General features: G+C 48.4%; 1 protein-coding gene across 1 annotated transcript in view; it reads left to right on the forward strand.

Moving 5' to 3' along the window:
- Positions 1 to 22,295, forward strand: part of SOCS7 (suppressor of cytokine signaling 7) — a 38,183-nt gene extending 15,888 nt beyond the window's left edge. Inside the window, exons 6-10 of the mRNA XM_074941027.1 lie at positions 642 to 810; positions 4,831 to 4,959; positions 8,835 to 8,970; positions 9,437 to 9,594; positions 15,501 to 22,295. Coding sequence (XP_074797128.1) covers positions 642 to 810; positions 4,831 to 4,959; positions 8,835 to 8,970; positions 9,437 to 9,557 — 555 coding nt within the window. The 3' untranslated portion in view covers positions 9,558 to 9,594; positions 15,501 to 22,295. The remainder of the gene's footprint in view (positions 1 to 641; positions 811 to 4,830; positions 4,960 to 8,834; positions 8,971 to 9,436; positions 9,595 to 15,500) is intronic.
- Positions 22,296 to 25,356: the final 3,061 nt, after the last annotated feature.

Raw genomic sequence — 25,356 nt, forward strand, 5'->3', positions numbered from 1 at the left:
ATCCCCACCAGCTTTAGAAGCACTTGGATGTAATCGGAAGAGGGGTAACGTCTTCCTTATTTGGGTAGCTTGCATGTGTAAAGAGATGTTGCTTGTATGTGGTAGAAGGACATGATGGTCTTGTTTACTCTAGGAAGTGGACTTATTGCTGTCAATGATTGTTGACCATGTCTCTTCCTGGACTAGTGATTAAACTGGTTTATCTGCTAGTATAGATAGAACAAAATGGTTTAATGTGGTTTGACTTCCTGTCAGTGTGTCTAAGTTTGCTCTTAAAGTGTTCCCCAGCAGCAGGTTATGGGGGACCTGTGGCTGATACCTTTGGTCAGCATCAGATGATTTCCCAGAGTATGTTGGGTTGTTAATGGCAATTTATGCCAGGATGCTAAACTGTTCCTCTTGTGAAATACTAGCCTTGCCGGGGAAATGCTTCAGCACTACTTTTGCCAACAGCTACAGACAATGCTAAACTGTTAATTCTTCCTGGGAGTGCTCTGGTGCTAGGATGGGGCAGAAAAGACTGACAGTTCTTTGAATCCCTTGATGGTTGAGTTAAGCTGTTTAGTACGGAGCTGTTAATGGGCAAGTGCCTTTCTGGCTTACCAGAAGTCTGAAGACCTTTTTGCACTCTCTACTGGTAGTGTGGTTGGTACTGGGGACCAATGAACTGGGAAGATGCGGAAATGAAGCTGAAGGGGAAACCAGATGGATCCTTCCTGGTACGAGACAGTTCCGACCCTCGTTACATCCTGAGCTTAAGCTTTCGATCACAGGGTATCACCCATCACACCAGAATGGAGCACTACAGAGGTAAGAGCAGCAAGGTTCTTGGAATGGTCTCATTCTCTGGGATGTGGCTCTGGCCCCATCTGCTAATCAGCTCTGCGCTGCAACTCCATCTGTCTGTGTAGGAGCCCAGAACAATGCATTGTGCGTAGACCTGCTTGCAAAGGGGAACCTGAATGCAGCCATACCTTGCCCTCTGCTTCTATGCTAAACTGCAGACCTCAGTGAGGGTTCTGTAGTGGGTTAATCCCAGAGGCGCTAATGAAGGCCCTAAATGGAAATATTTGCTCTAATTTGTGTGTGATTGATCCTATTAAAAAAACCAAAACCAAAAAACCCTTTCTACTCTCTCATGACAGGGAAGGCTAAATAAGGAGCCATTCACCCATGAGTTGTCATAGCACACAGACCAGCCTAGGTTGCCGTCGTCTCTGCGGACTGTTCTTGTCATAGTGATCACAGACTTAGTGGCCAAGGGAGGATCTTGGGCTGTGAATGTTCCATTTAATCCCTTAACTCCTCTGAACGGCATCTTCCCATCCCTCTCCTTCTCAAACATCACTCCATTGAGAAACTGAGCAATATAATAAAAATCCTCTAGGCCCTTTTCTTCCATGCCCATTCTGCATGCTTCACTTTGGGAAAGCTTATTAAGAAGGAGCTAATGGACTTGAAAAGTTGCTGTGCAAGAAAATATGAAGGAAAAGCTTTATTGATTCATTAATAGCTTTAAGGCCAGAAGGGACCATTGTGATCATCGTCTGAGCTGCATTGAAGACCTAGCTCAGTGTGTAATCATTGTACCTTGTTCTTATGGTGCAATATAGGGGATAGTTCAGTTATTTGGGTTGTTGGAGACTAGCAAGACTAACACTTTGGGATGATTTAGTCTTGGTGTTTCACCGGTTAAATGGGAGCTGATCATGGGATGTCATTGCTGATGAGTTACTTTGCCTTTGGTCACTTTCACACTTACTGTATAGGGGCAGGACATCAGCATTCATGCATCTGGCTGGTACAAACTGCCGATGTCCAAGCTGAGACTTTAACTTTGATCTTGTGGCTTTTCTATTCTGAGAACTCTTTGCATGTTGCTTGTACCAGCTTCCTGCCTCATTTGTCATCTTGCTGAAGGATACTGCCCGCCCCCCCTCCCCCCCAGCATTTGCATTTCAAATGTGGTTTTCTGTGTTGGGACTGTGCACAAAATGTTCTGGAGGGTAGCAAAATCTCTGAGATACTCAATGTTTTGAGGAGGGTGAGGGATAGCTCAGTGGTTTGAGCATTGGCTTGCTAAACCCAGGGTTGTGAGTTCAATCCTTGAGGGGGCCATTTAGGGATCTGGGGCAAAAATTGGGGATTGGTCCTGCTTTGAGCAGGGGGTTGGACTAGATGACCTCCTGAGGTCCCTTCCAACCCTGATAGTCTATGATTCTACCATCAAAACAAGTGGTCCCAAGCAGTCTTTAACTAGGTGCACAAGCACCAAAGTACTTGGTAACCTCAGTGGATACCAAAATTAACCTCTAAAGACATGCCTGCAAAAACGGTTTCCCTCTCAGATTGCCTAGCCCATGTCCCCTTTAGACAGTGTCCCTTGCCATAAAGCTGGAAAGGGCAGATGCTGGTAGCAATTTGTAATTTGAGGCCTTCTTGACAAAAGTTCTTGTACAGTGACTCTCTCCTACCATGAGCAAGAGCTGGAACAAGTTTTCTTTGCTGCTTCTCAGGTTGAACACCTCAAGGATGAGAGGTCTCTGTTACAAGAGCTTCATTCCTGTACTTCTGTAAGGCTGCTACCCTTCACTCGGTGTTGCCCCCTCTGTGAGGCCATAATAAATCACAACTGTGTACATGTCTGGTTGTATCCCCCCTTCCCAACTGTCCTTCACAAGTTGCTTAGACACTGGTTCATCAGAGCACCTAGACTGTGTGCTTAGCTATTAGCATGTGAGTAGTTTTATTGATTTTTAAATGGGATTACTCATGGTTAAAGTTAAGCGTGTGCTTAGCTGCTTTACTGGATTGGGACCGTAGATTATAAACTGCTTGGCGCATAGTCCATTAATAAAACTTTCAAAAGTGACAGACAATGAGGAGCCTAAGTTTCATTAAAAGTCAATGGGACCTAAGGTCCTAGGTGCCTGGGGTTTTGGCTCTTAAGTAACTAATGTGCTTTTGAAAATGTTACCACCTGTCTTTGTGTACTATAATGAGACCCTGATTTGGGCCTCTGGGGCCCAGTTGAATATAAAATATGAATTACAAAGCTCAGAGCTGCCTCTCCACTCCAACAGTCCGGTCACCCACAGCAGTTCCCAGGAATACCCCTACAGAAAGACCGCAGCACTCCTGTTTGTGTAATTAACTCTACACTTACACTAGGACTGGCTGAGTTGCCTGCTGAATGTGCTACAGCTGATCTGAAACCTGCAGAGCTGAGCACTTCCTTAAACCAATGAAAGTGACAAGTGGCTAAGCTAGAGGAATGGTAAATGGGGAAATATTTGACCTTCAGATTTCAGGTGGGTGAAAAGGCACAGTCGGACATTTATTTGTGCCTAGGGATTGTAGTATACATGCCACATAAAAGCTTCCTGAGCAACATGCAGGCAAAACTATGCAAACTATTCTTTGATCTTCCTGTGGCAGGTGGATTTTTAGAGCCTGGGGTTTATACTATACTTCTGGGGGGTTATCAGCTCAGTGTTACTAAATAGCTGTTCCTGAATAATTCCATGTGTAGGCAAGCCCTAAAGGCTGAAATTTGCACTGGGATAACTACGTTGATTTAGCTACACCTTAGCTAGTCCCTAATTTAAGAGCTCTCTGCATGTCTATAAAGCCGAATTTACTGATAACGTCTTGGTTTAAGTTGCAGCATTGCAAGCCCTGCTCTGTGCCAGTACAGCATGTCTGCATTATGGGTCTGCCCCATGGGGGTACCTACCTTGGAGTAGGTGCACTGGTGTCCACATCTCTAATGTCGAGTTGGCCCTAGATGTAGCTCTTGGGGATGTTACCTCTGCTGTTCTGTTGAAGCTGTATTCTATACTGTGCCCTCCTGAGGTACTTCTCAGTCGCTGTGCTTGGTCCTCCATTGCTAGGAGTCTGCTCTCTACTCTGGTCAGACTTCCAGGCAGAGGGAAGGAGCAGACCTGGCACTGTGGGGTGCACAGATAGCATACCTGAAAGCAGGGGGGTGAGTGGGCCTGCATCTTGGTTGGGGAGGAAAGTTGTCTTCAGTCAGTGCACAAAGAGGTTGAGAGAATGGTCTTGGATGGCTTCTACAGGTCAAACTAACCTACTGAGAGATCTCAAAGTAGCTTCAATGGGGGAGGCTCTTCCCAGTTTCATCATTTCCAACCCTAGCTTAGTGCAGAAATTGTATCAACAGGGCAGCATGGGAGAAACTATTACTATACCTTAACCCTGCCACTAGGGTGAGAGGGCAGGGTTGGACCGAAGCATGTCATAATGTGGGGCCACACCATGCCTGCTTGTAGAGGTGATGGCCAAAGGGTCTAGAGACATGGGCTCCCCGGTACTTACTCCAACAGCTAGGATGTATCTCTTTGGGTCGGCTGGGCTCACTGTACTCCTGCTGCAGCCACTTTCTTCTGTTGGTATTGTTGGGGGCCCTTTAGAGCACACCCCCTGAGATGCAGTGGGGCAGGTCACTCAACCTTCAGCAATAGCTCTGAGAGACCTGCAGATTCATGGAGAAATCACTGCAGCAGGTACACTCAGGTCACATTTTTTGGGGTTTCTTTACAACAGCAAGGGCTAGAGGCGCTTTTAAGCAAAAGCGTACTTTTCTGTGGGTGTCGGTGGTGTGGGCATGGGTTGTAATGCCAGTGTTAATTCAGCTCTGAGAGGCTAGCCCAGTCACTGGCCTATCTGTTGAAATTGCCAAGAAGTACACCAGTGATAGTGGTGACTTGGTCATCTGTCCTTTGGGGACATGAGTGAGCAGTGCAGATTAGAGTCTCTCTCCTCTTCCCTGCCAACCCCTTTGTAATACGAACCATTTCTTTTTGGAAGGAACCTTCAGTCTGTGGTGTCACCCCAAGTTTGAGGATCGCTGCCAGTCTGTGGTGGAGTTTATAAAGAGAGCAATCATGCACTCAAAAAATGGGAAGTTCCTTTACTTCCTGCGATCCAGGGTTCCAGGTGAGTCTTGCACCTAAAACTACTTACAACTTTTGTGTGTGTGTGTGTGTGTGTGTGTATTTGATCTGTGATCAGGCAGGACAAGTCCTAGAGCTGTGTGTGTTGGGCTCTGGTTTCGTGTGCTCTGACCAATACAATAACAAGTGTTCTCTCACATCCGCTTTGTACGTGCGGCTGAAAAGAGTCTCTCACCCACAGCTTGTTGTGGAAATAATAACCTTCCCCCAGGCGGGAGCTCTTATCAACATCTCCCACACCCAGGAAGTGCAGGGATTACTGGGTAATCTCTAACTTTTTATCCACTTTAAACAAATGACATAGGTATCTGCCCTCATCCTTTGCAGTAGCCCTGGATACCTGCACTGATAAGAAACACTTGTTAGCCAGTTCTTTTCATCACTAGCACAATGGTAATGGATAGCTCATTGCTATTACAGATGTGGCTGTACACACTAGACAATGGACCCATCCCCTCGACACAGATTTCCTAGTGCTCCACGGTGCACATCACGTCATACGCCTGGTTTTGTAGCCAGTTAACTGGTTGCTAAAACTTTACTGTTTCCACCAGTCTCAATGCTGCTACCCCTTCTTGCAGGCAGCTCAACACTTCACAGCTCTCCAGTCCTCCCCTTGATCTCGCTGCACGGAGACACATTAAGCAGTGCAGATGCATGGGGAGGTTTCCAAGTGATGAGCTAAATGTGAGCCTCAAGCAGTTGCTACTGTAGATTCATAGTCCCTTGGGGAACAGCAGTGCTGGAATACATCCGTGCTTGCCACAAGAAGGGAGCATTAGTGAGGCTCTGTCAGTGCATGTTTGATTGTGGTCTGCTAGGGAACGGGCTTCCTGCAATTCCAACCCCAAAGTCAAACTCAGTACGCGTGCTCATGGTTCCCAGCTGCCCCAGTGCAATCGGACAGCAGAACTCGCGCTCATGTTGGGATGTTCTGTCACCGGCTCCTTCTTCCCCCTGTATCCAGAAGCTGATGGGATAAATCCAGCATGAAAGGAAGAAAATACTTCTGTAAAGAGAATAAATGTGAAGCTGATTTGAAGGGGGCAGTAATGGGGTACAGAAGTTCAAGTGGGGATGCACAGTGACCCCTGAATTAAATGGCTGGAGAGTGAGGAATCGGCACATTCAGACACGCTCACATAGGAAGCTGCAAAGAGCTGGAAGTGAAGGGGAGCGTTATCTACACAGGTGTGAAGATTATGAGAAGGGTGACAAGGGTGTGAACTTACATCTTGTATTGCAGTCCTAATTAGTGAGCCCAGATAAGATTGGGGCTCCATTGTGCTAGGCCCTCTGCGTAACTAAGGACCTTCATTTTGGGGTTTTTATTAATTTCCTGGGAATTTCAGTGTTTGGTGAAAATAGATAAAAACTGAAAGTGAAGGGCAGCTGGCGGAAGGGAGGGGTGCTTAGTACGCACAGGAGCGGGGGTTAGGTACTCGGGATGTAATGGCCTGGATGTCTCGGCTGCCGTGGCCCAACTCCCTGCCCCCTCATGTCCCCACTGCGCAGGGAGAGCGGATGGATGGGGCTGCCGGTGTCAGGATGGGAGCAGAAGGCTGCAGCCCATGAGCACTGATCTATTGGACAGAGCCCCCTTCAGAGTGGCCCCGTCTGCTTCCTGGGGCCATGTAGAAGGGCTGGGATCAGAAGGGGGCTCCACGGTCTCAGCAGCTGGGACCAAGCTCCCTGCCCAACTTGCTCCCTAGGGTGTCCAGCCCTGTCTGTTTCCCCTGCCAGGCAGAGCCCCCTTCAGCATGGCCCCCTGCACTTCTCAGGGCTGGGGTTGGAAGGGTTGCCAGTGCTCACAGGGTTACAGCCGTTTGTTCCCCCGCTGACCCCAGCCCTTCAGCGTGGCCCCATGCATTCCTCTGCGCGTGCGCATACTCAAAAATAAAAAATTCCCAGATCCTGAAAGCTAAAATCCTGGTGAAAATCAGTAAAACCCGATTTCTGGCTTTTCCAAAACGTGGGAATTCTTTGGAGAAAATAGTAAATACCAGAAACAAAGGGCCTTATACAGAACACCAAGCCCCAGCCCTAAAGAGATTAGTCTAAACAGACCGGACTAGGTGGGCGGAGATACAGTAATATCCCCCTCTTACAGATAAGAACTGAGGCAGAGTGTGATTAAGCAACTTGCCGAAGATCACACATGGAATCAGAGACGGAGCTGGGAATTTATCTCTGATGGGAGTCCCTGTCCGTTGACTCAACCACAAGTCCATCCTTCCTCTTGGTGTGTGGGGAGCCCATAAGATACGTATGCGCACACCATGTCTTGGAGTAACTAATACAGCTCCCCTTACTCTTGTCTCCAACATACTGCCATGTGCTTAGACCTAAAAGATTCTTTTCTTCCAGACCTCCATGAAATCTCTCCTTCCTCTCTACAAGGAGAGTAGCTTATTTAAAAGCAACTTACTCCAGACAAGTGATCATTCCCCAGTGTAGGAATGGTCGTTGAATGGCACTGCTCGCCTCTCTCAAACTGCAGAGTTGGCCCTGCTGTCTCATCTGGATCTTACCACTTTCCTTGCGACTCCCCACTGGGGTGCATCCTGAATCTGAACAGGTTATGCAGCCCCTATGCCAGCGATGATTTCTGACCCTTTAAGAACAAAGCGCTGTTGCCTGGATATGTGGCGTGGTCTCCCTGAGTCAGAGTGCCTTGGATCCATATCTCCTCTGCACTTGTGTATGCTATATTGCAGCAGAAATGTTGTTAACCTCTTGGTGTGGGGGTTTCTATTGTGTATCTGGCTGTTAGCAGCGAGGCAGATGGCTAGTGCAGTATGCAAACCTCTTGCTGTGTCCCTGTAATTCCTGGCTGAGCTCCCAGAGGCTTATTCCTCTTTGAGGGGGAAGGGGGGGAACCCTCGATTCCTTTTCTTTGCTTTCTCAAAAGCTGTCTCGCTGCTTCCTGAGCTGCCTGGAGAAGTTGCAAGCCCATCTTAGTGTGAAGAGCTTTTGCCTTCTCTTCTTTCACTCTGCTCTGCTGGCCTCAGAGGCTTCAGTCAGAAAACGCCCTGCCAGCAGGAGGGAGTTAGAGTGGAACTAGCACTGAATCCTTCTGAAAAGACAGATAAAACACAGCCTTGCTGCTGCTGACCTCTCAGCTCTGTGGGTTCAGACCCACTCAAGCTAAGGTCAGGGAATCTCGGAACGGGGGAGGTCATGTGGGGAGGGGGAACTGGATGCAACTCCACTTGCACCCATTCAAGGCTGTTCTTTGCATAGGCTGACTCCAGTGATTCAATGCAGTTCCTGCCCCCAGGGCTTGACACTGCTGCTGCCTTTATGCCCAGCCTCCTGGCCTCAAGAGTGAGTGATTTACCCCATGGTTTGAGGCTCACTCCAACCTGCCCTTCCCAATGCTGGTACAGCTGTTCCCTGGTTGCACCATGCAAACCCTCCAGTTCAGTCCCCTCCTTCCCCTCCCCCATGACGCCCGTGTTCTTGAAATGTGATGTTTTTCAAAGCCCTGTTGCTTTCCTTCGTAAAGTGACGCTTCGGCTACTGCTGATTCCGAGAGGGCTCGGTTGGAAATGTGCACAGTCCTAGAATCTGCTTCACTGCTGGAAATGGCAGAACTGATGGGGCATTAATCAGAGGGGACTGTTCTCCCCGGATTTGCTCATGAGCCTGGCTCCCATCCACGTAGAACATGGCCAGCAAACCCATGCAAACTGAAAGCAATGGCTCCCTCCTCTTGAAGACTTTCCACTCCCCTGTGTAAAGCAGTGCCTGGGTTTCCTCTATCTCTGGGGCCAGTTCGCTCCCTCCTGGTTTTGATAAATAACTTACTTTGCTTCTAATAAAGCCGTACCTTGTTCTCCTATGTTTTGTTTTAAGGTCTCCCTCCAACACCTGTCCAGCTCCTGTATCCTGTCTCCAGGTTCAGCAACGTCAAATCCCTCCAGCACCTTTGCCGCTTCCGGATCAGGCAACTTGTCCGCATAGACCACATTCCAGAGCTCCCACTGCCCAAGTACGTTCTCATGGCTGGGGTGGATGGGGAACTTTTCTGGTTCTGGGCCTAGACTCTAGAGGGCAAATCTTAGCATTGCAGCCCCTTCCCTTTTCCTCCATTTGCTTGTTGGTACCCTACGTGACAGCTGTAGCTTTAGCTATGGAGCAGTGCAAGAGGGAATCTGTGTGTGGAGGGACATTGGGCAGGAGCAGCCACCTGCTTGCCACGGCGAGGAGCTGTTGGAGCAGGGATGGCAGGCGGAATGACAGGTAGCAGCAGCAGACGAACAGACAGGAGTGGTGGCTAGCTGATGAATGGGGACTGTGGAGTCTTAGATGGCTCGCTTTTCTGGCTGAAGACCCCCTTGCTTTCCTGTTCGGTGTTGGCACCATTGGCCGTGGGTGGGGTGGCAGGAGGAATCTATCTGTAGCTTTCTTTAAATGTTCTGACTCATCGCTAAGGTGTCTGCTCCTGCCTTTTCCAGGCCTTTGATCTCCTACATCCGGAAGTTCTATTACTACGACCCCCAAGAGGAGGTGTATCTGTCGCTGAAGGAAGCTCAGCTGATTTCAAAACAGAAGCAGGAGACTGAATCCTTGACGTAGCGAGGCTGCCTTGCCCATCTTGTCACTGTCACAGACGGTAAAATCCACTTTGCCATCCCAACCGTTATTCCATGCAGTTTAAAAAAAAATAAAAAAAAAATCCTTGCTATCCTGTTATTTTAGGGAAAGTGCGAGGAAATCCCAGCTAGGAGGTCAAGGCTCATCCTTGCTGACCAGGGTTTATCCTGGGGCTTGCTCCTTCTGCTGTCTTGGTTAGTGTGCAGGAAGATAACAATGTTCTAGTGTTTCATCTCTGATAGGGCTTGGATGGGGGGGTTTGGTGGTGGTGGTGGGTCCTGCCTCTGGCACTGTGCACAGAGGTGGTCTCCTAACTAGCCAGGACCCAAATCACATAAGACTGGATGAACACATTGGAAGTCAGTGCAGGATACAGAGCTTTCCCCTCACACACACACACACACACACGTGGTCAGGGAGTGAGCTCAGGCAGCTGCTACAGTGACAAGGAAGCTGCAATCCAGGAATGAAGACTGAGGGAAATACCTCGTCAGTAGAGAGTGGTTTTCTCCATTTCAGTGAGAGCGGGTGGGGAGCTGGAAGCTTGCTGATAGCCTTGAGTGTTGGGGCACTGGAAGCTCGGGAGAGGCCTCTCCTTCTCTACAAGACTTTTCTGCCGGCTGCAAAAGCAAATTGTTGGAGAGAATTGATTAACTGGGGAATTAATTAATCTAAGATTATTCTCCTGGTGCCCGAGTGGACTGACCTCCACTAATTTATCTTCCTGTGAAGCTCCTTGGCACATCAGTGTATGCAGAGGAATCCTAATGACTCTTTAAATAGTATTAAAGTGGATGGAGGGAACTGGGGGGTAGGGGAGATCACCAGAAACCTGAGTTGGAGGCAGTGATTAGGCTTAGTATTAACTGCATACACAGTTAAATTAAATTTCAGCCTGGCTTCCTTTTCGTGTGGGCTGACAGTGCCGGGGCACTGGGTTAAAGCTCAGCAGAGTGCACTGTGTCGTGAGTAGGAGGTGAAGCTACCTTTTCCTTCCCCTTTTTTTAAATCTAGAGGACAAAGGTTCCTGGGTCTGATTCTGTGCCAGGTCTCCAAGAGGTGCAGTGCAGACCAGGGAGAGAGAGGGATAGGTTGCTTTATGGCACTTTTGGGCCCTCCAGGTTCTAAGCTTCTCCAGGGATCAAAACAACCCAGGCCTGGAGCAGAGCAGTAGCCCATCCCAGTTTGCCTATGGACTGCAGCTCTGTCAAAAATCCCTGCAGTGCCAGCTCTTGAAGGTCCATCCCAGGATGCCATCTATACTGGAGCTTGCAAGGAATGGGCAGCGTTGGATTGTTTATGGGAGCAATATGCTGTCTGACCTGTGGGATGCTCTCTGGTCCATTGTGGCTGATTAACAGCCCTTAGACATCGCTGAAGCAGAGTGATGACAGAATCTATCCCCATGTGCACTTTATCAGATGGGACAAGTTATATTTGATAAGGGGAGGTAGATGCTAGGCCTGTATCAAACATGCATGGTTAAAATAAAGAGCAGTGCAAAGGCTGGGGGAGGCAGTCTAGCCTTTCTCTGACTTAAAGAGGAAATGTTGTATTCATGATGTGACTCTGATGGCTACCATAGTGCTAACTGGCATTGGAGTCTCCAGGCTTCTCAGAGACTTCAACTTTCTTGAGGGCGAGGGCGCCTTTGAATTGGCTCAGAATTTTGTGGCCACCATAGGCCTATCCTAGGTGGCTTAGGCCTCCATGCATGGAGTGAGGCATGTGCTGGATCTTGTTTCCAGGTGGGGGTTGGTGACTGAGGGTGGATGAGAGTTAAGTCTTGATCATTTCCAGATTATAGGGTGGGATTTGAGGCTAACATTGGGGAAGAACAAGTTAAGAATTACTTAGACAAATTAGATGTCTTTTGTCAGGCCCTGCTGACTTGAAGGATCTTAGAATACTTAAGGAACTAGCTGAAGAGATCTCTGAGCAATTAGCTATTCTCTTGGAGAACTCATGGAGGACAGGAGATGTCCCAGAACTGGAAAAGGGCAAATATAGTACCTATCTATAAAAAGGGAAATAAGGACAACCCAGGGATTATAGACCAGTCGGCTTCACTTTGGTACCCAGAAAGATAATGGAGCAAATAATCAGTTTGTAAGTGCATAGAAAGATAAGGTGATAAGTAACAGTCAGCATGGATTTATCAAGAACAAATGTCAAACCAACCTAATATCCTTTTTGGGGAAAAAACAGTAGATGTGAACTATCGCGACTTTAGTAAGGCTTTTGATACGGTCTCACATGACCTTCTCGTAAGCCCAGTAGGGAACTATAGCCCAGGAAACCTCCTATAAGGAGGGTGCCCACCTGGTTGGAAAAACATACACTCAGAGTAGTTATCAATGGTCAGTCAAGCTGGAAGGGCATATTAGGTAGGATCCCACAGGGATCTGATCCTGGGTCCAGTTCTGTTCGATATCTTCATAAATTATTTGGATAATGGCATAGAGAGTCCACTTACAAAGTTTGCTGGGCAGGGTTGCAAGCTCTTTGGAGGACAGAATTAAAATTCAGAATGATCTTGACAAACTAGAAGAGTGGTCTGAATTAAGGATGGAAATTAATTAAGGACAAATGCAAAGTACTACAATTAATTGCACAAATATAAATGGGAAATGGCTGCCTAGGAGTGAGTACTGGAGAAAAGGATCTGGTAGTTATAGTGGATTACAAACTAAATGAGTCGTCAATGTAATACTTTCAATAAAAATAAAAATTGAACATCCATTCTGGGATGTATTAGCATGAATGTAAGCAAGACACAAGAAGTAATTCTTCCACTGTACTCAGCAATGATAAGGTCTCAGCTGGAGTAGTGTGTCCAGTTGTGGCCACAACATTTTGGGAAAGATGTGGACAAATTGGAGAAAGTCCAGAGGAGAACAACAAAAATAAGTCAAGAAAACATGATCTGTGAGGAAAGATTGGAAAAAATTGGGTTTGTTTAGGTTGGAGAAGAGAAGGGGGTCGGGGAGAACATAAGTCTTTAAGTACGTAAGAAGTGGTTATAAAGAATGTGATAAATTGTTCTCCTTATCCACTGAGGACAGGACAAGAAGTAATGGGCTTAAATTGTAGCAAGGGAGATTTAGATTATACATTAGGAAAATCTTCCTAACTGTAAGGGTGGTTAAGTACTGGAACAAATTTGCCTAGGGAATTTATGGAATCTGAGTCATCAGAGGTGTTAAGAACAGGTAAGAGAAACACCTGTCAGCGATAGTCCAGATAATACAAAGTCCTGCCTCAGTTCATGGGACTGGACTAGATGACTTATTGTGGTCCCTTCCAGTCCCACCTTTCTGTGATTCTCTGATGATGATTCCTGCAGTTTGAAGCTGGAGCTCACTGTTTCTCCCAGCAAAGCGATGGATGTGTTTTAATAGCTCCTCCACAAAGACTACTGGGCTCCAAAACTCTCTTATGGGATAATGCCCTGTGGCAGGCCACTAACAGGGAATCACTTGTCCTACCTCTTGAAGCACCTCTCCGCTATCCACTGCCCTCCAAACTCCATGGTGTGGTAGTGACCTGCGCACTTGGGGTGGAAGTTAAAATGCCAATGGCTATTTTATTGTCTGATTGGTAAACAATGTTGAAGCTTAGCAGGAGGAGCAAGGAGAATTTTCTTCTCCACCTTTGCACCCACAGGGAATTGTTTGGAGTGCTTGATAGCCTGATAAATCCTCTCTGCCTCTGCTTTGAAGCAGATCTTTCAAGCTGTGAGGAATTTTCCATCTACTTCACGGATAAAATGGATCAGACTGAATCTGCTGATACGAAGAGGCAGATTCACTTCTGATGGGGACAGATGCTAGGTCTCCTCTAGGAGTTCTGGCCCGTTCTGCTTGCTGAGATTAGAGGTATTAAGGAAGCTTCCGCCTGCAAGTTGAACCAGTCTCCCATAGCTGGTGTCGTCCTGTACTGCATAATTCCATGATTTGTAGAATCTACCCCTTGGTGCAGGATTTCGTTCCAGCTTTTTCAGTTCTAGTGTCCTTCCAGTATTTTAAAAAAGCCTCTAGGGTTGTGAAGGAAACCTTAAACCTGAGCTGAATGTAACCAATGCAGTGATGTTTGCAGAGAGCCTGGAACAGCAGCTCTGGGAGGCCTGGACTGGCCCATACATCTCAATGAGCTGTTACCGCTCAAAGCTTAGAAATGACACTTAAAATGTCAACATTATCTATTTAGTTCCTGCTTAAATGGTCAGCAGTTACTTGGCTAATGTGCTTATTTCCCAATCCCAATCTGCTCCCCATGGCTTCTCAGCTGCCAGCAGTCCTGCCCCGCCAAAACACCAGCTTCCCCCCTAGAACTTCCACAATGCCGTGATGCTAGTACTGACACCTAGTGTGCACTGAGAACGTTTGGCACTCTGCAAAATGGCACACTGAAATAATATGCAGTGACCCTCTTGGTTGGGTTGTCAGCAGGGATTGTACCTGGTGCCTCAGGATCTGAGAGCTTGAAACTCTACTGCTTGAGCTGAGGGCCATGCCCATTAGCTAAAAGACAGTAGCAGACTCACCCCAATGTTTGGTCTAGCCACTAGAGGGAACAAAGCCACGCTGTTAGCGAGTTCCAACCCCCCGGGGCTTCCCTGTTGTGCCAGATGCAGTAAAAAAAAACCCTTCAGTTTTGAATGGAAACAAAGCAGGTGCAAAACTTCCAGAATCTCAGGGGGCGGGGGTGGGGTGCAGTACACAGGCTCTTGTGACTTGGAAGCAAGTGTAGACTCCTGAGCCAGCGATGGAAAAAGTGCCCCAACTACGGCTGTCTTTGCATCCCTTTCTTCATTTTTGAAACCAACTAGAAACCAGGGCGGTTCAACGCATGGTACTGGGTACTAACCACCCAAAGCCTTTCCAGCTTCCGCCGTCTCAGGGGAAGAGGACACACTTCCCCCATTGAGCCTTTCTGGCTACTATAGAAGGACTCGCATGAGGGCTTCCCTCACCCTTGGGGTCCCTACAGTCTGTTGTCCCTGCTGATGAGGTAAGCCTTGTACGTGGCTTCCTGTAGGTCACGTGCCTGCAGTTAGTCATGTGACTGTGACGTCTGCTCCCCATGGTCATGACAGGTGTACTGGGGTGTCTGCCTGTGCCCCGAAAGCCCCGTGCCCTGTTACAGGCAGGTTTTGAATCCTTCGTTCAGTATCACTCTGTCTCGTGTACATGAGACAGGAGGGGTTTGTATGGGAATGGCTTTTTTTGCCCTTGACAAACAATTGCAAGGGTCGTAGAATGTTTTTGTGCGTTTTCCCTGAAATGTGCAAGCTAGGACGCGCTTCATAAATCCCCATGTGTAAATAGTTAACTCTGGCTCCTTAGCCAGGCCAGAAGGTGCTGGGTAAGGGCTTCTCTAGGTATGGCTGGCTAAGCAGATCTGGAGTATACTCGGACTAAACCAATTGCTTTATGTGAGAGGCTAGTGCTAGCTTGGGGTCTTTAGCTCTCCTTTTGTCTTTGGAGAGGAGAGAGATGGGATGGGCAGATCAATCTGATAATGAGGGGGGGGGAGGGTTCCCCCAGCGGGGACTCTAGGTGTGACTCTAGGTGTGAGGTAGCTCAGGAAACATACTTGTAATCTAACCCCTTGAAGCCAAGAGCTAGGCTTCTAGGAACAAGCTGTCAATACTGGCATTCAAGTGGTCAACAGAATGAGCAATTAACTGACTGTCTCAGATTTTGCCAAGGAATGGAGTTCTACCGCTCTGACTGGGGGGAGCCTTGCTTCCTCTTTAGCTTACTCCTTATCCACATTGCTGGATCTGTCCGCATGGAAGTTCCTATGCTCTGCTCTGCACTCCTGTACAGCGCAGCTCTCCTGTGGGAGTCTCTGATCTGCATTGGAGTCTTCCATGTAAAGCAGGCTGACTAATTCTTTTACTCTTCTCTCTCCAATTAGGAATTTGCTTGCTGAGATCCTGTAGCAAAGAGCCTAAGCAAAGCTACAGCAGAAAGGAGGCCCGAGAAGGGGGAAGCCTGCCTCTGCAGTAGTGACTTCTGCTTGCAAGCTCTTTTGTCCTCTGAAGAGGATTCAGGACCCCCAAGAAGCACAGCAGAATGGAAATGAGAGCTCTGGCTCCTGGTTTGGGGATGGAGCCTTTGACAGCAAGTGGACTGGATCCCAGACTCCTTGCAGAAAGGAGAATGTCATGGCACTATTTCTGATTTACGTTTTTATTTTTGGTGTTTCCGTTCCTCAGCATGGGAAATACTGTCTTTAAGAGCAGCTGGATTTTGTAACACCACAGATTCGAGGGTGAGGGAAGAGAGGGATCTCGCAGCAAGAGTATCCAATCCAGCCATGCTGGTGAAACTGCTCTTTGGCTACCATCCATGTGGCTGTGGCCAAAGAGCTCTTGGGAAGCAAACTGAGCCAGATTCGTGTGCAGCTATGTAGAATAATTGGGGGGGGGGGGATCAGCACTCAAACAGTGTGCAGCTGCGTAGATCCTGTGCTTTCTAGGAGACTGGGCAAGAGCCAAACCTATCCTCGTGTAGCCGAGATTTCCTACTGGATTGCAGAGTGGTCCTGTGCGCTTTCACATCCTACCCAAGGAGGGGAACAGAGCGTTCCCCATTCAAATGTTCTGAAGCCTTCTGCCAGTGGAATAGCTTGTAGTATTGCGGGGCAAGAGGCTATCAGCCACCCAGCAAAGGCCAGAAGATCTAGCCCAAGAGTTTTTCAGGCTCAAGTGCTTTACAGTTCCTCCTGTGATAGCTGTGGAATCTGGCAAAGCTGTTGTCTAAATTCCTGCAATCCATGAGTCAAGGGCATTCCTGCCTCACTGAAGCAATCTCAGCACTGCAGAGCCATGGGGAGTTTTGTTATGGCCTTTGTGCTGGCTATTCCGAAAAGCTGCGAATGAAAAGGCTTTTTAATCAAAGAAGCAGTGTCGAATCCTGACAACTAATTGCTAAGGCTGTTGTGGGACATCTCTGAGACTCAACAGACAGGAACACGTTTTTCACCCTGATCCTAGTTTAGGTGGGATGATTCAGGAGAGAAGGATGATCCCAACATAATTGGAGACCGCTTCCTGATCTTCCTGTGAGGGTGATGCTCTGTATTTCTAGCCTTTCTGGTGGTGAACTAGAATGTGATGATCTGGGAGTATTGCAGCACAGAACAATCGCTGAAGATGGGGCCAGTAACAGGAGAGCTAAAACAGTGTTGCTTCTACTGCATTTGCCATGTGTCTCCTAAATTTTCCATGGCTTACTGGGTTTGGCTCTAGTAATAGCTCTCTCATCTCAAGGAGTCTGGTCTGCTGCTGCCTTTACAGCTGCTGAGGAGTTGTTTTCATGGCAGAATGTAGCGTCTGCCCTTTGGGGATGAGACCTTTCTAAGGAGGGAAGAATCGTGTCCCGTATATTTAAACTAAAAATTCCTCTCAACATGACGGCTGCACACCTCCCCTCCCAGCAGCCTGGTGATCTGGAAGTTGTGATGTTTGTGTCTGGCACTCGGGTTGTGGTCGTCTTACCTGGCAGTCCTTTAGCTGAGTTCTGAGTGTCCCTTATGTTGGATGTATCAGTTCGTGAGCCTTTAGGATTCGCACCGTTCCTTAAGGAATGATGTACATATTGAGGTTAGAGAGAGTAACATGAAATCTGCCTGGCTCTCTGTAAAGATCTCCTATAGAGGGGGCTGGAGGCCAGGGCTCTTCCTTTCCTGTGTAAATGAGCACAGCTTAACTTCCGGATGAAACCACGACAAAGCTTAAGCAGTCTCTAGAAATACCTCGTCTGAAAACATTTGCTACTGAATCTGCATCCCGTTGGTGGTTACCTATTTGGGCAGGGGGTAGCAGAGAGGGAGGAATACCCTCTCAGACTGGTCATTTACAGTATGTCTGCACTGCCCCCCCAAAAACCAACCCATGACTGCAAGTCTCGGAGCTTGGGTCAGGCTCCTGGGGGCTGAAAAAGCAGTGTAGATGTTCCTTCTTTGTGCTGCAGTTCAGGCCCTGAGACCCACCTCCCTGGCCAGGTTTCAGAGCCCAAGTGGGAACGTCTATGCTGCTATTTTTAGCCTGTTGATCTGGGCTCTGAGACTTGCTACTTTGGGTTACTGCAATGTAGACAAAGCTGTAGCATGTCTTGTTTCCTTGTGAAATCTGGCTTCTTTAGGTCCATAGCACAACATGACCCACCAGCGAGGCGTCCAGAAGTTTAATCTCTCTCATAATCTCCCTCTTTCTCCCCCGCCAGCTGGAGATTTGCAGTTTACATATAGTCATGGGCATGGTTAAGATTAAGGCGCACACAGCAAGTTGGGACGAATGCTCCCCAGCTCCCCATCCGCGCCGCTTGGATGCACAAGACTGATTGCATCTTCCTTTACAGTGGGAGGTGGCCTGGATGTGACCGCGATCCCTAGATGTGTAGTCCCTCCAGCTTTGATACACCTCATCCTAGCCATGGATTGAGAATCCAACTGTTCAACCTCCAGCAAATTCATACACTGGAAAAATATCTGCTTCCCCAGAGTGACTGCAAAGGAGGATCTGGCACCTCCAAAATGTCTGTACATTTATGTGCAGCTGCAGACTGACAGCTCATTAACCTTCCCTCTAATTGGACAGCTGTGCGAGGCACTGGATTGGGAGAGCAATGCGGAGTGCGAAGGAGCTGGCTGTTGGATTCGGATGGTTCCTTGTTTTCCGCCAGCCGTGGGGAACAACTGCAATCAACATGGGTCTGGGAGTCTTGCGGGTCTGCTCGCAAAGAGTCAGGGGAGGACCTCTTCCCCACCCCCCACCCCCCCCTTAAATTTGGAAGATGTCTGTGCTGTTTCCCACATACCTCCCACCCAGTTCTTTCTGGAGCTGATAAAGATTCAAGCTGTCAAATTGATGCTGGATTTGGGGAAGCAAGATGGAGACTTAAATAGCCAGGCTGGAAAAAGAAGAGGAAATGCATTTGGAAGGGCCAAACACTGAAATAACCCATAGAGTGAGCTACTATCCCTAAATGGGATTGTCTGGGCAGGGAATTTTTTTGGAGGGGGCGGGATAAAAACGCACAAATCTACACCCCAGCATTGGCTGGTTTAAAGAGAAATGCTGATCTCTGCTATTCTGACCTCTTCATTTTCTGGCATGTTTTAATTCTCCATGTCCCTCTCCTTTTGTAAGCCCTGTGCAACTACTGAGGACTTGTTCCTGCTGAGCCATTGAGTCCTAGGGCAGGTCATGTACATAAAAAATCAGGAGCAGTCCAAGAGGCAACGTAACTTTTTGTAATGCTGTTGCGTCTGTATTTGGTCTGCTGTGAGCATCCTCGAAAAGGAATTTCCCCCACGGGCTGTTCGGCAATTTCTGCTGGTACTTGAAACTTGAACGCTGCAGTGGGTGAGCCTTCTAGCCGGATGGTGGTTGGCTAACAAGGGCTGTGGCCTGCATCCTTGAGCTGCTGGTCAGAGTTACTTTATTTTCTCTGCCTGGTGCCAGGGATTCGTTGGTATGGAATGGAATGCTGTCTGCTACTGAGCATAGGAGGTGTTAGTGGAAGCCTCAGTCTTACCAACAGGTATCCCTAAAGCACCTTGCAAGAGTCAGAAGCTTATCACAATTTTACTAGCCTGTACTTTTTCCATGGAGAAACGAACAAGGCTTTACCTGTCAGCAAATTTCTCTGGGCAAGTATAATTTGTAAGGCTCAACTTTAGTTGCCTTCAACAATAGGAAACTCCACCAAACTGTTACCACGGGCTTGCAGGGTTCTGCATGCTATATCTTTAAATGGGCTAATCTGGAGCATGTCTCATTTCTTACGCAAGATCATTTTAGTGTTCTGTGTTGAATGGAGGCAGGCATAGAAGCAATGCACTGTGTAAGGGTGACAGGGTGCTACACACGTGCCCTGTGAATTTACCCCACCTCCACATTTCTGTGGCATACCCAAGCGAAGGGAGGCACACGTACTGCATTCTGCTGCCTCTTTAGTATTGCTTGGATAACATTCTCTACACTCTTGCAGTAAATAACTCTTTTGAAATCCATGTTTAAAAGAAGTTCATATTGAAAGCACCTCTTATCACTTCACGACTAGATTTCTGAGCTGGTAGCTCTTCCTGCTGGAGTGATGGAAACTTCATAGACTCTAGCAGCAGGTATAAACGTTTTTACTGCTCCAATTCAGAGACTATCAAAGTCTGAGGGGAATGGACAGAGACTTCTCCTCTCCAAATGGGCACTGTTCTTCCTTACTGGATGTAGCAGGCCTGTGGATGGAGATCTTATAGGTGACCTGTTCCTAGTTTCCTTTTTGTCAGTGATCCCTGTCCTCATGTAGGGAGGATCATTTCACATTTTTATGGGAATTTTTTGTTGTAGGTTAGTGGGCTTATCTAGATTTAAAGGGACACATCAACTTGATTCTCTTAAAGTTACTTGGAGTGTCCTGATCTCTGATTCCTTTAAGAAAAAGTAAATTTGATAAGTTTATAAATAGGATTATATGATGGGTTTGCCTGTGATAGCAGGGGACTGGATGAGATGACCCAAGGAGGTCCCTTAGAGTCCTATAACCATGGGGGTTTTTCTGCTGCAGATTATTGGGGCCCTATTTAGTAAGGGAGAATTTGACTATTGATGGGATGAGGGAGATGGATAGTGAAACTGACTAATATTAAAAGTGCTGTCAAATGTACAAATTAAAGTTGAAAGAAATCTCTTCCATGGTCTTTTCAAGGATGCTGATCTTCGATGTAACTACAGCTGGTACAACATTTCTTAATCAAACATATTCAAGTTGACAAGGTGCCTTTAAAGGCAGCTAGCTCAAACATCAAATTTGTCCAGTTGCATACGTCACCATCTTTCTTTTCACGGCAGCATTGTCTATAGCTAGTGAGATGACTTGACTTGCTCCTGGGGAGTAAACTTTCTTTTAATAAAAACAGCAACTGTTTTGAGCATCAGGTGTAATTTACTTCTGAGAACGACCTGACGTGGGAAGAGGGAAGAACACAGTTGATGTCCCCAGTGATGTTACACTGCAGACATTTTCACTTGTGAGATATTAGTTTAGGAAGCCAGCTGTCACCTTTAAAGCTGGGGCTCAGGATTTGAACTGTGGGGCTCCCATACTTAAGTCAAAAACTAAGTGTAGAAATTTTTGAAGACCTCTTCTCTGAAGGGGAAACCATGCAAGGAGGCAGTGCTGAAAATCAAATGGTGTTTCAAATATTTGGCTCAGTCTTCAAACCCATTTCAGGAACGAGCTGCTTCTGGGGCTAACAGAGCGAAAGCTGAATCCTGGTTGGGTTGGGAGTGTTGCAGCTGGGCTATAGAGACCCCCTGGTGCCAGGGAGGGAATTTCTAATCTTGCTGCATGTCTTCCAGACACATGGCACCACATTACACATCCAGCACTTGAAGACCCCAGAAGTGTTCGTTTCTGATCAGGGGACTGTGCCACTGTGCCCCTCTGGCAGTTGGGCTCGTACCTCTTTGGTGACACCAGCCAGGTACGTGGTCACGTATCTTGTAGGATAGACAAGTACATAAGCTCAGTGAAGAGGCTTACAACAGCTGTTCATGGAGCTGAGCAGGATCAGGGAATTCTAGTGCAGGTGATGGCCAGCGGTGGGATTTTTCTGGCTCGCTGTAGGGCTGGCAATGAGGGAATCCAGGCAGCAGAGTTTGCTGAAGGAGTCATCTAACTGGCTAAACGTACAGGGCGTGGGAGGAATTGGCTTGTGCCCTTTTTCGATTCATCACAATTTGTAAATAAGGCCTCAGGTTTGACTTGTGTCCTACCATTAAAATCACTGTCAGGTCTAGGCCTCCCTGTTGGACCACTCATTGGAGATCTCAGATATGCATTCAGCCGTCTCAGCTTTCAGTTGAACTTTCCACAATCCTAGTTGCCCCATAGCGTCGTCTAGGTAAAACAGGGTAGACAAGACCTGAAGTTCTAATCTACAAATTAGGGGCAGATGAGTCCCAAGGGGATAGCATACTCTGCTAGGTGTTAAACCTGGGTTCTGTCTCTCTGCTACTGACTTGCCATGGTGAGACCTTGGTCAAGTCTCTTAAATGCTGTGCCTGATTCCCCAGTTGTAAAATGGGGCAAAAGATGCTTCCTTTTAAAGTGCTTTGAGATGAAAAATGTTATCGGTGCTAATCAAGAAAAATGCCGGCACACACACGCGCGCTCAAAACGGAACAAAAACGTCCAAGCCTTAACACAAAAAAGGGGCCCTCCCGCTCTTTTTTCTTTGAACGTCACTCTGTGACCAATGCAACAAACACTGGAGTAGCAGCCTCCTATCCTGTTTTAAAAATTGAGCTTCTACATATATAGGCAAATATCTACTGTATTTGATTTTGATTAATTTCAATCCAAGTAGCATGCAAAATTCTTGCATAGCTCAAAGACCCTGACTCTTGGGCAATGCAGATAAGGAACTTCCCTCTGTGTGGCGCATGTTGTAAACCAAGTGGATAAAAGCTTCTGCTCTGACTTGTTTCCAAGCCCAGCGCTCTTTAACCACCATCCAGCAGAAATGCAGCTTTGCTTAATTTTTTGGTCTTTTTTGATGTTGCTTAATTTATTAAAGTAGTTGCTGTATAATTTATTTTCATAAACTATATAAAAAGTTACTAAATGGTAAACAGACTTGCAGGCCAATCTTTAAAAAAAAAATAGTTTTTTGATAAAAACATAACAAATGCACTTTGAGTGTGTTTGGTTATTTTTTGGGGTGGGTGGGCGGGAAGCAGGGCGTATCTGTGGATTAGTTCCAGAAGGGGGTTGTCTGTATATATTGTATTAATAGGCATGTTTGGCCTCTCGTATGGAAGCATTAGTAACTGCTGCAGATCTTGTCCAGGAAGCCGGTGTAAAATTCTCAGTTTTTTGTAAATTGTCAGGGAGGGAGACCTCTGACTTTTGTGTTTGTAACTCATTTTTATTGTCGTTTCGAACAATGGGTTTTTTGGGTGGGTGGGGCACGACAGGGGAATTTGAAATAAAATGTTTAGAAATTTGTTTCACAGACTGTGTCTTTAGATATTTCTCTCCCAGCCAGGATCCTGCACCAGTGTGGGTACTGTAACCCATCCCACCCCCTGTGGGGCTTTGTCCCTCTCTTGCACTGCTCAGCCTCTTTATTCCGGGAGCTGTAAAGCAACCGACCTGTTTGGAAGGGCTCTAGAATGCGCCTGCCCCTGGAAGGGAAGCATGCCACACTGAATGTGATACACAACTGTCTGCTGTGCTGTCTGCACACCCCGTGGTACATGCTCTAACAGTTAAGCACCTGGAGTTAAGAGGACCCTTCAGGCTCCTCCATCGCTCTTTGTTTGGGTTTCTTGTGTCTTTCTCCAAAGCCCCTGGCGTTGGCTGCTGTGGGTGGTAGGATGCTGGCCTGGAAGTGGGCTCGTCTGATCCGGTCCTAGAAATCGGTGCAAAGGCAGTTCTTCCTTTTCCAGGGCTCCAAGGATCCCTTCCGTTATCTGTCCCCTTTTAAACTCCCCTGTGTTTGCAGCAGGATTGGATGCTGAGGGAAGTCTTCCTCTTCCAGTCCTTGTCATCCAACACCTCCTGCTGTGAAATGCTGCAACACCTCAAGTGCTGGAATTGTGCCTCCAGCACCGCTCATCCCTGTGCCCAATGTACTGCGCTCCCCTGACAAGGCTGAGCGGGGAGCCCTGCTGGGAGGACCCCACCCTGAGAAGGGCCGTTACTTACTCATCTGCTTTATCCCAAAGCCATATAAATCCCAGGATGGGGGGGCCGAGCCTTTCCTTGCTCCCATGAGCGCCTGCGTTTACTGGCCTTGAGCGGGAGTGAGCAGGGGAACATGGGGCTTAACTTGTTTGGCCTGTGGGATGCTGTCGGGCTGAAACATCAGCAGAGAGATGGGCTGGGGCGTGACTTCTGGGCTGGACGAACGGGGCGTGGTGATGATGGCAGTGGGATGGGGTTGCTGCTGGTGTGGGTCAGGGAATGGGAGGAGGGAATGTGTGTGCAGCAAAGTGTCTAGGGTGGCGGGAGCTCAGTGTCAAAGGTAAATGGGAGCGGAGGAAGGAGTGTAATGGAGAGAGGAGCAGTGATGTCCCCTGTGGCCAGGGCAAGGGGCTGTGGGTGAGGACGGGCAGGAACATTAAGAGCATTGCTTGGGTGACTGGAAGCATTGAGGGACTAAACCATTGTGGGCTGGGGGGTGAAGGGAGGACACATAAGTGTCTGTTATGGAGCTGCTCAAAGACCTGGCATGAGCTGGCCTGGGTATTGACTGACTCACGGCCACCGTGAGGGAAGGATATTGACCTGGACGGGGGGCAGCAGAGGGCACAAGGACTGAAAGATCCTGGAGATTAGGGACCTGCTGCAGGGCAAGTCCTGGGTTCCTGGTGGGGAGGAGTCAGGCTCGGGGCATAGGACGTTTCTGAGGGTCCCGAGAAGGGGCAGGCACCGGTGGCCTGTTCAGGGCTAATGCTGAGCGCGTAGCTAGTGCAGGTCTCCGAGAAGGAGCCATGTGTCCCCCATTGTACAGATGGGGGAACTGGGGACAGGGAGGGGAAGAAAATGGCCAGAGGTCACAAAGCAGCAGTGGAACCCAGGTGTCCTGGTTCCTGCTCTGGGGCCGTGCCCCATCCCCTGGTCTGCACCGTAGCCTCAGACCGTAACCACTTCACTCCATGCTCTCTGATCCTGGAGCAGCAGCCGGGCCCGGAGCGTACAAGTGAGGGGTGGTTTGTGGCATTTCTCATTCCCCCACCCCGGGTGCTACGGCTCAGAGCTGTGTCAATCAAACAGGGCCGTGGGGCGAGGGAATAAGGTACCAGGCAGTGGGCATAGCCGGCTGGCACTACCCTCCATCTAGGCCCGCCAGCTGCTATTGGCACTGACGGAGCCCCTTGGGAAAGCCTCTGGCCGTCCCTGTGGGCAGTGGCCTACTTCAAGCAGGTGGCCGTTTGCCCAGACTGCGCCCTGAAATCCTCCTCCACTTGTGACCCCGACACCAAGTGCCCGACCTTCAGCTGGTGCCGGGGGAAGCTGAGAGCTACCAGCCCCTTGGCCCCGCTGCCTGGAGTGAGGCTGGTGCCTGCTCATTGCACCACACAGAGCTGAACTCCTGGGGCAGTGTGTCCTAGGTGACCCTCCCGCCTGGCTCTGTGGGGGCTTCCTCTGCCCTGTTACTGCCCCCCAGGGCAGGGGGCTGGATCCATCTCTGGCCACTTCGGCGGCTGGGCACAGCATGGAAGTGGGGGCAGGATTCGGAGGGAGGTGGAATTCTCTGCTGGGCCTGGTGCACCATCTTGTGCCCGAACTCTGCAACTGCCGGCAGCGTTTGTGCATCAGCTGTGACCCGGCGAGGCCTTGCAAGGCTTGAAACGTGAATTTGGGCTGGCAGAGGGGTAGGAAAAGAAACAGCTGTTGTCGGGGGAGCTTTGCATCCCCTCGCTCAGCTGAACAGCTGCTAGGAAGGGGACTGCTCTGGAGCCGGGTATGGATGGTTGTGGGGACCTATGTGGCAGGGGGTGGGGTGGGGTGGCTCAGAGGGTGTGAGGCCCCCCCCAAAACGGCAAGCCTGTGGAAGGTGTGGAATTTGCCTCCCTGTGCAGCCCCATTGGGTTTAAAAGAGAACTGGATAAATTCATGGAGGCTAAGTCTATTAATGGCTATTAGCTAGGATGGATAAGGAATGGTGTCCCTAGCCTCTGTTTGTCAGAGGGTGGAGATGGATGGCAGGAGAGAGATCACTAGATAGTTACCTGTTAGGTTCACTCCCTCTGGGG

This window comes from Natator depressus, chromosome 27 (genome assembly GCF_965152275.1).
Source record: "Natator depressus isolate rNatDep1 chromosome 27, rNatDep2.hap1, whole genome shotgun sequence".
Lineage (NCBI taxonomy): Eukaryota > Metazoa > Chordata > Testudines > Cheloniidae > Natator > Natator depressus.